Genomic DNA, 15,921 nt, shown 5'->3' on the forward strand with positions numbered 1-15,921 from the left:
CTCTGTGGGTAGAACCCGCGTCCCGCGACTGGCCAGCCTGCTGTCCGGGTGGTGCTTCCTGTTCGGTAAAGCCCAGCGGTGCCGGAGCAGGCGCCAGGCGGGGCCCGGCGAGGCCCTGAGAACGAGAGCCGCGCCCAGGCAGCGTTCACACGTGGGCAGGGGTCACTGCCGCAGAGCTGGCCGTGTTCCCAGTGACGAGGCGAGACGGGGAGAAACACACGTTGAACGAGTGCGACACCACAGAGGGGGCTTAGTTTTCTTTTTCTCCATCTGACGTGTGTGTTCACCCTTGGGACACGATGACAGCGCTCTTAGAAACCCTTAAAGAAGCGGCGATGGTCTAGTGCAGAGGTCCCCAAACTTTTTACACAGGGGGCCAGTTCACTGTCCCTCAGACGTTGGAGGGCCGCCACATACAGTGCTCCTCTCACTGACCACCAATGAAAGAGGCGCCCCTCCCGGAAGTGTGGCAGGGGCGGGAGGGGGGGTTCGGATAAATGGCCTCAGGGGGCCGCATGCCACCCGTGGGCCGCAGTTTGGGGACGCCTGGAGTGGTTACAGCCTCTGAAGTCATTTTAATGAAGCAAAAATCTGCAACCCAGATATTCAGAGTATTTGAGAGCCGGTGGGTATTGTTTTGCCTCTGATCCTCGGAGGCGGTTAGCGCACAGGCGGGCAGAGGGCTGTTCTGCTGGAAGAGCTGGAAAGGACTGTCACTGTGGTGTAAACATTAGGAAACAATGAAAAACTATTGCCCTGGGGCCAGGCCGTGCATTTTACCATCATCATCATTATAAAATCATGGTTTTACGTACCTGATTGAGCTGCTAGTTTGTGTTATTTTATAGGGCGGCATTAGCTCTTCCCTGAAGCTAAGCTTCTGCCGTGCCTTACCTTACCGCCTAATTCCATACTTGGAACTAGACTTCTGCAGTAGGTGCCATCTACTGAAAACAGCTGGAGCTAATGCTGGAGAAAGAGCTCGGTTACTGGTAAGATGAAATGAAACAATAAAATGTAAAACTTGAAAGCGAGGCAGGTGTAGAACTAGCCAAGAAGCATCGACCAGAACTGTTTGTGGAACATTTGCTGAGCCTGCTTGTAAGAAAAGACAATCATATTATTACCCTGAATGAGGCAGCAATGGCTAATTTAGCAAGAATCGTGAACATGGCCCTGGCTGGTTGGCTCAGTGGTAGAGCGTCGGCCTGGCGTGCAGAAGTCCCGGGTTCGATTCCCGGCCAGGGCACACAGGAGAGGCGCCCATTTGCTTCTCCACCCCTCCCCTCCTCCTTCCTCTCTGTCTCTCTCTTCCCCTCCCGCAGCCAAGGCTCCATTGGAGCAAAGATGGCCTGGGCGCTGGGGATGGCTCCTTGGCCTCTGCCCCAGGCGCTGGAGTGGCTCTGGTCGTAGCAGAGTGACGCCCCGGAGGGGCAGAGCATCGCCCCCTGGTGGGCAGAGCTTCGCCCCTGGTGGGCGTGCCAGGTGGGTCCCAGTCGGGCGCATGCGGGAGTCTGTCTGACTGTCTCTCCCTGTTTCCAGCTTCAGAAAAATACAAAAAAAAAAAAAGAATCGTGAACATGGACTTCCATCCATTCCAATTCTGTTATAAGCAGATCCTCAAAGTTTTAAGAATGAGATGAAATATCCTCATAAAATATGTTTGTCAAAGGGTTTGTATCCAGTGTACATGAAGATTTCTTACAACTCAAGCCAGTCCAGTTTTTAAGAATGGACAAAAGATTTGAACTGATATTTCCCCAAAGAAGATAAAGGAAATAAGCATGTGAAAAGATACTCAGCATCACTGGTGCTCAGACAAATGTAAATAAAAACCACAATGCAAATTAAAATGACTACAATTGAAAGAACTGATACCACCAAATGTTGATGAGACTGGAGCTACTGGAAATTTCATGCATTGGTGGTGGGAATTTGAATGGTGTAGCCACTTTGGAAATAGTTTGGCAGTTTCTTAAAACATGAAACATACATACACTTATCATTCAGCCACTCTGCCCCCTAGTTTATGGTTTGGCCCTACAAAGACTTTTATGCAACTGTTCACACAATGTTATTCACAGTAGCCCCAGCCCAATGTTTATTAGCAGAGGAATGGATAAACAAATTACAGTATGTCTGTATTGTGGAATACTCAGAAAAATAACAAAACAAAGGTTCAGAACAACACAAATGAATCTCAAAGTGCTATGCTCAGTGAAAGAGGACATACTTAAAAGACCCCATGTGATTCCACTACGTGAAGTTCTAAAGAAGTCAAGGGCGGATTGGTTGGCTGGCTCGCGGAAGGGGGCTGACTGCAAAGGGTTAAGGGGAAACTTTCGGGCGATGGGAATATTCTGTGCCGTAACTGAGGTGGCCCGTTAAGATGTAGGTTACACTTCAGTACAGCTGGGAGCAAAAACGGGAATGCCACGTGTAATTTGCACCACACTAGCAGATGCATGCAGAGGGTGCCAGAGCATGAATTTTAGAGCTGGTCTGGCTGTTCAAGGTGACAGTCTCCCCTAGTTTCAGGTTCACTGGTGAAATGATGGTTCGCGGGACATTTGATAGCGATTGTCGGAGTGGGTGGTCACTTGTGAGCAGCCAGCCACCTGGGTATTTCGAGTGGTCAGAAACACTTGTAATGAAAAACCCACTACCTAATTGTGTATCCCAGCATGAAGGGATGGTCAGTGCCGTCCATCATGTGGGGGCTTCTGCCCTCTGAAGCAGGAAACAGTAGGAAGAAAGACTATCAGTACCTTAGAAGAGAAACGAGGCAAGGCTCCCTGGCCAGATCAGCTTATCCCCGTCCATGGAGAGGCTGTGCTGGAGCCAGGGCAGTCTGCGGGCGCTGCCGGAAGGGCTTTACCGCACCTTAGGGAGAGCTGGAGCCCTAGTGTTGAAAGGGAGATTAGGTGTAATCAATGCTTGTTCTTGTTTACAGATAACTTCTGCTACAACCTGACATTCCTGCATGACTAGTTTATAAAGTATTTTCACATATGATCTTATTTCAACATTTTTTTTTAGCAAGAAACAGGAAAGGAAAGATGAGAAGCATCAACTCATAGTTGCGTTACTTAAGTTGTTCATTGATTGCTTCTTTTATATGCCTTGATGGGGGGGGGGGCTCCAGCTGAGCCAGTGACCTTGGGCTTCAAGCCAGCAACCTTTGGACTCAAGCCAGCGACCATGGGGTCACGTCTATGATCCCACACTCAAGCCGGACCCCACACAAGCTGGTGACATCAGGTTTCGAACCCGAGTCGTCCGTGTCCCAGGTCTATGCTCTGTCCACTGCTCCACCACTGGTCGGGCTAATTTTTTCTAGTTTCTTAGTCATAGGAGGATAGGTAGAATAGGAATTTTTCCTGGTTTATAGAACGGTCAGCCTTCAGAGAGATGAATGGGGTGCCCAAACGTTGCATGGCTAATGAGGAGGATTGGGACAGCTAATCAGAATGACTTGGAGTTCATGATCACTCATTGGGTTGTGTCATTTACTTATCCAAAATGTTGGTATCTCTACAAGATTTTGTATATAAAAAATACTGAGGCCCTGGCCGGTTGGCTCAGCGGTAGAGCGTCGGCCTGGCGTGCGGGGGACCCAGGTTCGATTCCCGGCCAGGGCACATAGGAGAAGCGCCCATTTGCTTCTCCACCACCACCCTCCTTCCTCTCTGTCTCTCTCTTCCCCTCCCGCAGCCAAGGCTCCATTGGAGCAAAGATGGCCCCGGGCACTGGGGATGGCTCCTTGGCCTCTGCCCCAGGCGCTAGAGTGGCTCTGGTCGCAGCAGAGCGACGCCCCGGAGGGGCAGAGCATCGCCCCCCTGGTGGGCAGAGCGTTGCCCCTGGTGGGCGTGCCGGGTGGATCCCGGTCGGGCACATGCGGGAGTCTGTCTGACTGTCTCTCCCCGTTTCCGGCTTCAGAGAAATACAAAAAAAAAAAGAAAAAAGAAAAATACTGAAAAATAAGTTAAAAATCTTAACGCCACTACTTTAAAAATTGTATAAACTAAGACCTTACCAGGCTAATTTACCCTTCCTCCCTAATGCCTTCAAGTAAGTTCCCACTGTTACCAATTCAGCTCATAGTGTCTCTGAAATTTGCCCCTTGTGTGGACAGCCTCACACGTGCTCAGAGTTTGTGGGTCATTCTCTACTTGCTGGTTTGCAACAAGTTCTTTTTTATCTTACCTACTGTATCTCATGACATTTCACTTAGTCTGTCTCATTTTTCCAGCTCAGTACCTACAGACCTACGGCATTCTTTGAAATGATACAACTTTCTATTGTACAGATGTCCAGAATTTGTTCAGCTGTTCCTCTGTTGATGGACATTCTGTTGCTTCCAAGTCTGCAGTTACAAATAGTGCTCCAATGGACTTCAATATAGTTCCCGCTAGAATAGCACTGGTGTAGGGACCCCCAGAACACAGTCCTAAAGGCTGCAGGACTATAAACGTCCACACTTGCTGTCTGACAGTCATATTCACAGATACGCGGAGTTATTTAGATAGTTCTTAGGTGTGACTTGGGTGCTCAAGCAGTGTGTTATCCCAGCAGGGTAGATTCCTAGACATGTGGGGGATGTTCATGACCACCCTTACCCTGTAAACAGGAGTAGCCTAACGAGGAACCAGCGAGCCTAACTGCTCCCTGGCCCCTCAGCAGTGAGGGGCTCCTCGGGTTAGTAAAAAGCATTGTGCACAATCTTCCTTCTCTTCTTTGCCTCTGCTTGTTTTCCTTAAATACCTCTAACCCCAGGGTGTGGGTATTGACTTCGCTCTTCTGTCCACTTTATGCAGAAACAGACCAGCGGCCTTAAAAGGACACAACTGCCTTCAGCAAAATATGTCTAAACAATAGCTTTTTTTTTTTTTCTTAAGTGAGAAGTAGAGAGAGAGAGGATCCTGCATGCACCCTGACCTAACGGGATTCACCCAGCATGCCCACTACTGGGCAATGCCCTGCCCATCTGGGGTCGTTGCTCCGTTGCTTGGCAACCAAGCTATTTTAGTGCCAGAGGTGAGGCCATGGAGCCATCCTTTGCACCTGTGGCCAACTCGCTCCAATGTAGTCATGACTGTGGGAGGAGGAGAAGAGGTAGAGAGAAGGAAGAGGGGAGGGATGAAGAAGCAGATGGTCCCTTCTCCTGTGTGCTCTGTCTAGGAATGAAACCCAGGACTCCCACATGCCGGGCCAACACTACCACTGAGCCAGCCAGCCAGGGCCAAATGATTATAGCTTTTGACACCAGATCTCTTCCAAGTTATGGCTTATTACAAAAAAAAAAAAAAAAAAAAAGCGGCTGCCATACAGCACATTGCTGTAACAGTCTGTGAGCAGCCCCACAACCCGACCTAAGTGGACATGGGAAAACAGGCTTTCTGGGTACAGGCAGAGGGGCCAAAGGGCCAGTGCTTGACCAGCCAGCTGCGAGAAGGGCAGAGCAGACCCAACGCGATTCTCGTTTCCACTACTGCCGGGTACTTTTCAGGTCTCCTGCTCTCTGACTTTCCAGTAAACAGACAGGATGACTGTAAACATTGTACCAGGACCGGGGTGAGCAAATACCTCCAGCAAAGGAGTTAATTGAATTCTGTCTGGCTAAAGCCCTGTGTGTGTTTGCTCCCCGTGACCCACGCAGTGCGGTAAGAATATCCTCAAGGCCTACACTCAGGGTTTCCACTCCTTATCCTTAAGGTTTGGCCTGGACTATTTCCATTTAAGGAAGTCAGGCACATGATGCGATTCTGCATTAGAAACACTCTCTGCAGCCTCCCCCAGGGTCAGGAGGGCACTCTCAAGAGAGCCGCTGCCGCATTCCAGGTTGCGCAGGGCTGTACCACATGGGAAGCAAATGCACCCTTTCTATAAGACAGCGAAGTGAAGATGTGGAGGGTGTGTGCCCTTCTGCTACCAAAGCTCATAGCAAAAGAAATATCCTACATTCCACAAATCACAACTTTCTGTCATGAGGCATGAAAATATGCCGGCCCCTCAAATAAGTACCTGCCCAACGCCAGCAAGGAACCATCCGGAGGCAACGCTGGGAGAACATTCGCTCTGTGCCGGACACATACAGGGGGAAGGACCAGCCAACACAGGTGGGCTTGACCCGAGACTTCATAGCCGTGTTGGGTGGAACAGGTAAATGAGGAGTACTTGGGGTGACCCCGAGGTGGACCAAGCAAGGGAAGCCAGCTAAAGGGTGCCCCGTGAGCAGGTCGTACTGTAGGGAGGAGACAGATGGTGTAGCTGAGCTAACAGAAAATGGGCCTGACACCTGTCCCAGAGAGGCCGTGGACCAGCGTTTGCTTTGGAGCACATTGAGTATAAACATGGATCCGCTAGGCCTGACCTACTCTCTGGTCATCAAGGGACTTAACCCTTGGAGTAGTGAGTGTTTTTCATGCTCACTGATGGCTGAGAGTGAGTTTTTTTTGAAAAAAAATAGTTACAGTTACAGTTTTATTAACCTAAATTCATGTTTGTTTGATAACCAATTTATGGAAACAAGAAGAACATACATTTGCCTTTTTTTAATGTTACACATTTTCAAAAGAAATCGATTGTACTCTGGATGGTCAGGAGGCACGAGGACGAACATGAGTGTTCGTACTGCTCAAAGGGTTAAGCATCTAGCTGATCTCTACACCTTTCTTCCCAAGGAAGTCTTTCCTACTTTGCATACCCCATCTAGAAATCCAGATGAAATATATAAACCAGTGGTTTTCAGGACACTGGACATCAATCAGCGCTGAAGGTCAGTGATCCCTGAGAGACAGAAAATGCACAAGGGGAGCCCTGTGACTGCCCTGCTCGCTGCCTGGACAGCTCTGAGGCTGTGGAGCAGGGGTGGGGGCCCGGGCAGAGCTGAGGAAATGGGGCTGGGGGCCCCGAGGCCCAGGCAGCTGGAGCTGGTGGGCAGGATGAGCTGCGGAGACTGGCGGAGGCTGCCCTGCAGCCCAGAGTCGGGAGCCAATCCCACAGGCACGCGAGGGCACCACCCTGTGACAGAGACAGCCTGGACCCCTCCACAAAGAACGGAGGGCGCACTTCTTGCAGCTCACACAGCCCAGGGCTGGTAAGTCCTCAGAAATCAGGCGGCGATGGGGAGGGTCCTCAAGGATTTTCTTCTCAGTACTGGGAAAGCCAACTGCAGACTAAACAGTAGTCTAGTTCTGCTTAATAAAGCTTAGAAACAAGACCCAGAAGACTCAAGCTAGTGCCAAGGAGGGAACTGCATCCCAACACCCAATAATGTAAAACTCACAGTATCTGACGTCCCATAAGAAATTACCAGGTAAGCGAGAAAGCCAGGAAGTACAGCTCTTAATGAAGAAGGCGGGGAAATAGGAGTCAAAGACTAACCCGAGGACGGCACAGATGGTGGAAGGAATAGACATTCCAGAAGAATGAACTGCATTCCAGATGTTCAGGAAGCCAGAGGAAAGACGGAACACAGTGAGACGTGGAAGGTGTATGTTCTGAATTCCTAGAGAAGGAAACTAAGAGATAAAAAGGAAAAGAATAGCCTGACCGGGCGGTGGCGCAGTGGGTAGAGCATCAGACTGGGATGCGGAAAACCCAGGTTCGAGACCCCGAGGTCGCCAGCTTGAACAAGGGCTCATCTGGTTTGAGCAAAAAGCTCACCAGCTTGGACCCAAGATCGCTGGCTCAAGCAAGGGGTTACTCGGTCTGCTGAAGGCCCGCGGTCAAGGCACATATGAGAAGGCAATCAATGAACAATTAAGGTGTTGCAATGCACAACGAAAAACTAACGATTGATGCTTCTCATCTCTCCGTTCCTGTCTGTCTGTCCCTGTCTATCCCTCTCTCTGACTCTCTCTCTGTAAAAAAAAAAAAAAAAAGGAAAAGAATAAACATAAAAATAGTACTAAGACCTATTTAACAGCAGAATTGATTTCATGAAAAATGTATTTAAGCAGTGTTTTTCTCCCCCCTCCACCCCACAACAAAAATAGCTTTCTAGCCAAATACTGTATCAGTACCTACCGTATTTCCCCATGTATAAGACATATATAAAATGCACTTTAATTTTGGGAACCGAAATTTGGAGAAAAAAAAAGTATATTACATAAAGTTATTGAACTCAAGTTTTATTCATCTCAAAATTCATACAACTCCTCATCACTGTCAAAACTCCCATCCATTCATTAGCTTGTCCTCATCTGCCTCTGATGACGAATCACTGTCTTCAATAATGAGTGCAAAAAGTGCGAAAAAGCGGGAAATGCAAGTAAAAAGATCTACAACTACTGTATAAGATGCACCCTGTTTTTAGATCCCAAATTTTTCGAAGAAAGGTGCATCTTATACGTGGGGAAATACAGTAGTGAAAACCACTGAGCTCACCTGTGTTCAGTGTGCCCTGCGCACAGACGGCTCCCCACACAGCGCCACCTGTCTGGCTCCCAGTGGGGAAGCCCACTCCTGTGGAGGCTCACAGATGCAGGTGGGGGGCCTGAAGGCAGCACCGAGCCACCCTGCCCCACCCCCGGCAGTTTCAGGCTGGCGCTGTCGGGAGGCATGGACATTCTTTGAAGCCTTCCGTGGGGGAAGAATCTGGCTTGTGGTCCAGCCACGGGGACCCTGATATCATAGTCACAGAGAGCACGGCCAGCAGATGTGCTCACAGGCGAAGCCCTCCGGCCGGAACTCCTCGCTCCGTCCTTGCTCTTGTTTGTTTTGCATGCCAGAGAGACAGGCGTGGAAAAGGAAAACGGATTTTTGGCTTTGTCCAGCTCCCTTGTCTCATGTGGCTACAGCTTTTAGAATGTAACATTCTATTCGTGGTTCACATAAAGCTCTCATTCTTCATATGCATCTGGGAAACAGTCACGTCTGCCTTACAGGTGTGCCCCACTTTGAGAAAACAGTGGACGCATGGCGTGGCCACAGTAATGCATTAAGGAGCCTTGCGTTTTCAGAAATGACGGATTGTCATACGATTTCTAAACAGCAAACCCCTTGGTGCACTTAAAATTCAAGTTTAAAAAATCTGAACACAGGCGGCTTTTAGGAAAACATCTGTTCTCTAAAACGAGATACGTCTACACCCTTATTCCCTTTGGTCCTGGTCAGCCTCTTACTAGAGGCTTCCTTCAGTGCCATTAAAGGGAGACAGAAATGGAGCCTTCACGGGTCCTTCAAGGAGCCAGGCTCATGGCAAAATATTTTTTTACTGTCAAGTTTCTTTTCTTTCTTTTTTTTTTTTTTCATTTTTCCGAAGCTGGAAACGGGGAGGCAGTCAGACATACTCCCGCATGCGCCCGACCAGGATCCACCTGGCACGCCCACCAGGGGGCGATGCTCTGCCCATCCGGGGTGTCGCTCTGTTGCAACCAGAGCCATTCTAGCGCCTGAGGCAGAGGCCACAGAGCCATCCTCAGCGCCCAGGCCAACATTGCTCCAATGGAGCCTTGGGAGGGGAAGAGAGAGACAGGGAGGAAGGAGAGGGGGAGGGGTGGAGAAGCAGATGGGCGCTTCTCCTGTGTGCCCTGGCCGGGAATCGAACCTGGGACTCCTGCACTCCAGGCTGACGCTCTACCGCTGAGCCAACCAGCCAGGGCCGACAAAATATTTTTTTAAATGAAACTCCACAGGACTAGTTCAGGGAACTGAGCAGAGAGAGGAGGGAGGAAGGCACCCAGGACACAGACCAAGTCCCTGCCTGCTGTCACCTCTGTGTAGGGCCAAAAGCGGACACGGGAATGCATGAAACTGTGTCTGAAAGGCTGAGAGCAGCGAGGGGAAGGCGCCCAGTGCGGACTGTCAGGTACTCCGATGAGGAACATGGGAGGAGACTGAGCTCATCTCCAGATGTCACCTCATCCGGAATGCTCCCACGGGGACGCAAGGACAGGGACTAAGGGACTTCTCAGGCTTCCTTCCTGTCCTTATGATCGGGTTCTTTTTATTATTATTATTATTCATTTTTAGAGAGGAGAGAGAGGGAGAGAGAGAGACAGAGAGGAGAGAGAGACAGAGAGAGAGAAGGGGGGAGGAGCTGGAAGCATCAACTCCCATATGTGCCTTGACCAGGCAAGCCCAGGGTTTCGAACCGGCGACCTCAGCATTTCCAGGTCGACGCTTTATCCACTGCGCCACCACAGGTCAGGCTATGATTGGGTTCTGCAACATCAAAGCCCCTTGCTGATCTCCACCACTGTCATTTCTACACACCGTCGCCAGCACAGGTCTGGACGGGGTTCTCCTTGTGAGAGCTGGATGCAGGTGTTTGGGAGGAGGGGTCTTCGACATGCTGTTCCCTCCGTGAAGGGTCATCTTGTACCTACTTCCCATCACACCCCTGTGCAGACCTCCCCGGCTCATGCCCTCCTGCCACGAGCCTTCCTTGAGTTGCTGCAACCCCATGCTGGATTAATTTCCCCTCCACTCAATTGCTACATGCCCCCCCACACACACCCATAGCCTTAACACTTTGTATCTTGTATGTGACTCTCTGAACCTGTGTTTCTGCCCTCCAGAGAGAACTCCGCAGTGGAGATGGGGTCTTGTCCTGCTGCAGGCGCCCAAGGTGCCCGGCATATTTGGTATTAAATATATTACTGTCCAAAGGACAAACAGGATCCTAGCCTCGGCCTTGCAAATAGGAGTGTCAGTTTTCTGTGTCATTCCAAAGAGCAAATCTGTGATGCTTGAAGGCAGAGCATATCATTGTAATAATATGAAATGGGGTCGTGTCCATTTGGTTCAGCAAACAGTGTACTTGTCTGTGAAAACCCTTTAGTTATGTTAACTAGCAGCACCTGTAACATTTGCCTTTCAACACAGTGACCTTTATCTACGAATATGGTACGTCAATGTGCTTTAGTATCAAGGAGTTGGAGGGTATTTTAGCATGCAAACAGACCACTTCCTGTTAATCACATCTGTGACCATGTGACACTCACCAACATTTGCATGTGATTGAATTGTGATGACAGAGAATGATATAGCCTGCTGTATATATATTTTTTCACCTCTTTCCAACTCAGGTCCAGGGATCCTTGAGGAAAAAAAGTCTAGGGGGGGAAAAAAATCCGAGGAAGCAGAAACTGGCTCTGAAAGCACTTAATAAATCATAGTCAAACAAAATGATTTTATTTTTAAAAGAATAAATTTACATAATGATACATAAGCAAGACAGCTGAAACCTTCCAAAATAGAAACCGGAGCATATGGCCCGGAACCGCCACATGCTTTGATGACACTTGGGAAGCATCAGCCGCCTCTTTGGGCGAGAACGTCCCACATGACAGTGCACCCCTCGGGCATGCTGTGGGGTGACGGCGGCCACCCTCGTGAAGGGGTTTCAGTTCAGGAGTCCCTCTGGGTCTTTCTTCCGTGTATTCTGCTAGGGGGTAGGTCTGAGCAAAACTGGTGTGACATGACCATTCTTGGGAGTGATGGTTATAGAATGGACACCCTGGGCCACAGTGGGGGTGGTTTGGGGCAGGGTGAGGACAGCACCTGACCCCTGGGGGTGCCGATGATCCTGATGTGTCACAGGCAGGGTTGGCCACACCCCTGATCTTCAGCTTATAGTGGATATATCACAGTAAATTTGACTTTAAAGATTTAATTTTTTTTATTTTAATGGTAGCTGTATTTTTCATATTTCTGTATTCTATTGATTTTTCTGAGTATTTTTTTTTTAATCATTTTTAAAGTTCTTGCTCTCGAAGACTCCAGATCAAGAGATGGGCTTTGGACCAAGACTGAGCTTCAACCAGCAGGGGGCAGTCTTTCCCCAGAGAGAACATCTAGATGGCTTACCATAGAGCAAGGCAAACTCTGAAGGGCATGTGCGTTGTGTGAATGAGAAAGACTAAGAGGTGTAAGACTTTAACAGCGAGAGGAATGAATGTAGAGGGCTTGCGAGGCAGGAGCTCAAAAAACTAAGCCTGGCCTCGTCAATATTTGCTCTTCATTCTCCAGTTTCTATAGTAAGATACTTGAAAAAGTGATCAACCATGACAAATCCTTGAGTCATTCTTGATGGGCAATGAATGGCTCCATCCAAACAGCAAATACAGCCTTACACACATCAGTAGAGCTGATTGGCCTTCCTTGGGACTTAGAAGAGACAGGCAGTAAAAATTTCATAAGCGCTCAAACGTTTCACCAACACCCACTGCCATGACCACAAATGACACAAGTGGCAAAAGCTGATCCTTTTGTTCGATGGCTTCAGAAAAATCAACTGAAATCATTTTGCATAATTCTGCAGTGGTTTGGCAGTGGGGGCGGAGTTACAGGAAAGGGCCTCCGTCCACTGCACCGGGGGTGCAGGAGGTTAGCGCTGGAGTGCCTGTCCGCTGGGCTCGACCCAAGTCCCGCCCCTCCATGTGGTGCAGCCAACACTACTCAGTGTGATGTAAAAATACTCAAATGGGAAGCATCTTCATCCCTGCATTCTAGTTGAAAAATGTGAGCAGAATTTGAAGAGAAAACTGGATGTTTTACTAAAAAGTATTCTCAAGAAAGCGGAGCACGAAGTCAGTTACAAGAGGTCATTTCAGCAATAAGGCCAAGGGACATGGTCGAGATCAGGACAAATATGGCTCTTGCTTTCATGCTGGAGGCAGAGGTGAAGGGCCTCACTTTCCAGGCAGGCTCAGGTCCCCCCACCCCACCTCCCCACCCCCGAGTGTGCGTGCACATGACGAGGATGTGTCCGATTGTAATCCCGGCTTCGGTGGCTCTGGCGCTGGACTGCAAAAGGTTCTTTGTTAACTGTGCATATTTACACTGATTTCTGAGGAAATTGCTACTTCTTGTTTCTTATGCTAAATAACTGGAGTGGAGCCCTGCGAGGGGACCCTCGGTGTCTGCACAACGCTCCCCTTCCTAAGACTGCTGAGGACACACCCTTGGTGTACAGCAGTGGTCCCCAAACTACGGCCTGCGGGCTGCATGAGGCCCCCTGAGGCCATTTATCCGGCCCCCGCCGCACTTCCGGAAGGGGCACCTCTTTCATTGGTGGTCAGTGAGAGGAGCATAGTTCCCATTGAAATACCGGTCAGTTTGTTGATTTAAATTTACTTGTTCTTTATTTTAAATATTGTATTTGTTCCCGTTTTGTTTTTTTACTTTAAAATAAGATATGTGCAGTGTGCATAGGGATTTGTTCATAGTTTTTTTTATAGTCCGGCCCTCCAACTGTCTGAGGGACAGTGAACTAGCCCCCAGTGTAAAAAGTTTGGGAATCCCTGGTGTACAGGGTGCTGTGCTGGGTTGGCTTGTTTTCCCAAAAGAGGCTGTTCTTATTCTTGCATGAATTACCCTTAAAATTGCCAAGAGCTAAGGTGGGAAGCCAGCGAGGGGGCCCCGGTTTAGCAGATGAGAAGCGATTATTATAGAAAGGAGCTGGGGGAACGGAGCTCTGTCAGGACCGGGCCATGTCCTGGAGGGAGGTTGAGTCCCTCCACATCCGGCGTCAGAAAGGACTGAGTTCTCTGTCCCTCCACTGACCCACTTTGACATGCCGCAAAGAGGAAAAGGCTGAAGATGGGTTGAGGGCTCCTCCCGAGTCACTGAGAAGCAGGAGCGAGCGGAACACGCAGACAAACCCAGAACCCACTTTTGATGAAGGGTAACCCCCACCCGCCTGGCGCGGTAGGAGCAGCCCGCCGGTTCCATGGGTCCAGAGAGTGCGGTGAAGGTTCCCGGAACCACAAAATGTACCAACTTCCTGCCTCGCTGTCCCCGCCTCCAGAGGCGGGGACCCTGGAGGGAAGTGGGCTTGTCTTTCATGACCTCACAGAGAGGGCTGCCTGGCTCCCACCACCCGAGCGAGCGGGCAGCCTAGTTTGATCAGAGTGACAAGGCCACCATGTCTGCGGAATGCAGTTTTACAGGGTGCCACCCTTTCTGCCGGACCAAAGTTCCCACTCGGGAAACGAGACTCGGTGCTGGGCCAGGTTGTAACTGAAAAGACAGGCTCACCCTCGGCCCCAGACCCCGCCCCTCTCTCCAGAGCCCAGGGCCGCTGTTCCTAAACCATCCACGCTCCCGCCAGCCCATGACTTGGTCTAGAGACCACGTTAACAGACAGGGTGAGAGCCCTCAAAGAACCTGCCTGGGTTTTCGCCTGGCTTCACCTGAGACATGGCCCTCCCGGACTAATGGATCCTAATGGGACACTGTTTCCTTTCAAATGGCAGCGACATTTATCATGGAGATCAGCAAAGCAGGCACATGACTTAAATAATTTTTTTCAAAATAAAATGTGGTGTCAAGACTTGCCCACCCAACAACTTCCCTATGTCTTGGCTCTTGTCCGGTGGGCTCATTTCCAGCTGCTTGAGGCTCAGAGCAATCCCAAAAACCTGTGTAGCATGGGCACAAAGGTTGTGGCACAGATGCCAACAGACGTGTAGGTGACAAACTTGTAAGGCACTTCGATCTCCAGTCTCCGCCTGGCCTCCTTGTTCCTGGTGACCACCTTGAACCACGAGTATAACACTTGCAGCGAGAGATTCTGCACGAGCTGGCGAACCAGGAGGATCAGCATAAGTCCCACGGCAAATTTGGTCAGACCCAGAACCAGCACAGCGGTGGTGAGCGGCGGGATGTGCTGGACAGCGGGCAGTGATCCCGTGGGCTCCGCCACGAGCTGGAAGAAATGGTTGATCCAGAATCCGATGGTCACCCCAGCCCCGGCGGCCATGACGGTGGTGGTGTCCGCTCTGGTCGGGCTGTAGTAATCAGACACTGGGTAATTGTAACACAGGAGGAACGGCACCACTATGACACACACGGGGAAGAGGGGGCTGGCCGAGTCCAGGCGATCGAGCAGGGTCCAGGCAGGGAAGGTGACGACAATGAGGACCATGGTGATCAGGATGCCACCCAGCACATCCTGCAGGGAGGAGAGAAAAGAGTAAGTCAGTGAATGCTCCCAGGATGCAGGTATAATTCTGAGTCAAATGTGGTTGATTCGACAATATGATTTTTATATTGTTTTGTCTGGTTTTTTTTTTTTTTCTTTTTGTATTTTTCTGAAGCTGGAAACGGGGATAGACAGTCTGACAGACTCCCACATGCGCCCAACTGGGATCCACCCGGTACGCCCACCAGGGGGCGATGCTCTGCCCCTCTGGGGCGTCGCTCTGTGGCGACCAGAGCCACTCTAGTGCCTGGGGCAGAGACCAAGGAGCCATCCCCAGCGCCCAGGCCATCTTTGCTCCAATGGAGCCTCGCTGCGGGAGGGGAAGAGAGAGACAGAGAAGAAGGAGAGGGGGAAGGATGGAGAAGCAGATGGGCGCTTCTCCTGTGTGCCCTGGCCGGGAATCGAACCCGGGACTTCTGCACGCCAGGCTGACGCTCTACCACTGAGCCAACCGGCCAGGGCTTTGTCTGTTTTTTTAATGCATATTTGAGAAATATAAAGTTGTAGTCACGTTAGAGATTTCTTCATGTTTTTCTGTCTTTTGAACGGAATTCTATACTTGTTTTCTTTTTTAAATTGTGTGTGTGTGTGTGTGTGTGTGAGAGAGAGAGAGACAGACAGACAGACAGACAGACAGAAAGGGTGAGAGATGAGAAGTATCAACTTGTAATTGAGGCACTTTAGTTGTTCATTGATTGCTTTCTCATACCTGCCTTGACTGGGGGGCTCTAGCCGAGCCAGTGACCCCTTGCTCAAGCCAGCGACCTTGGGCTTCCAGTTACCTTGGGCTTAAGCCAGTGGCTATAAAGTTATGTCTGTGATCCCACACTCAAGCTGGTGAGCCTGTGCTCAAGCCAGATGAGCCTTCGCTCAAGCCGGAGACATCAGGGTTTTGAACCTGGGTCCTCAGCTTCCCAGGCCGATGCTCTATCTACTGCGCTGCCACCTGGTCAGGCTATGCAGTGGTACCGAGATACGAATTTAAT

The 15,921-nt window shown here is 50.0% G+C and overlaps 1 protein-coding gene across 1 annotated transcript in view; it reads right to left on the minus strand.

Annotated features, from left to right (window-relative positions):
- Positions 1–11,711: 11,711 nt before the first annotated feature.
- SGPP2 (sphingosine-1-phosphate phosphatase 2) overlaps positions 11,712–15,921 on the minus strand; it is a 104,864-nt gene continuing 100,654 nt past the window's right edge. The window contains exon 5 of the mRNA XM_066281042.1: positions 11,712–14,905. Within this exon, the coding sequence (XP_066137139.1) occupies positions 14,354–14,905 (552 nt within the window). The 3' untranslated portion in view covers positions 11,712–14,353. The remainder of the gene's footprint in view (positions 14,906–15,921) is intronic.

Source organism: Saccopteryx bilineata, chromosome 5 (assembly GCF_036850765.1).
Source record: "Saccopteryx bilineata isolate mSacBil1 chromosome 5, mSacBil1_pri_phased_curated, whole genome shotgun sequence".
NCBI classification, from domain to species: domain Eukaryota; kingdom Metazoa; phylum Chordata; class Mammalia; order Chiroptera; family Emballonuridae; genus Saccopteryx; species Saccopteryx bilineata.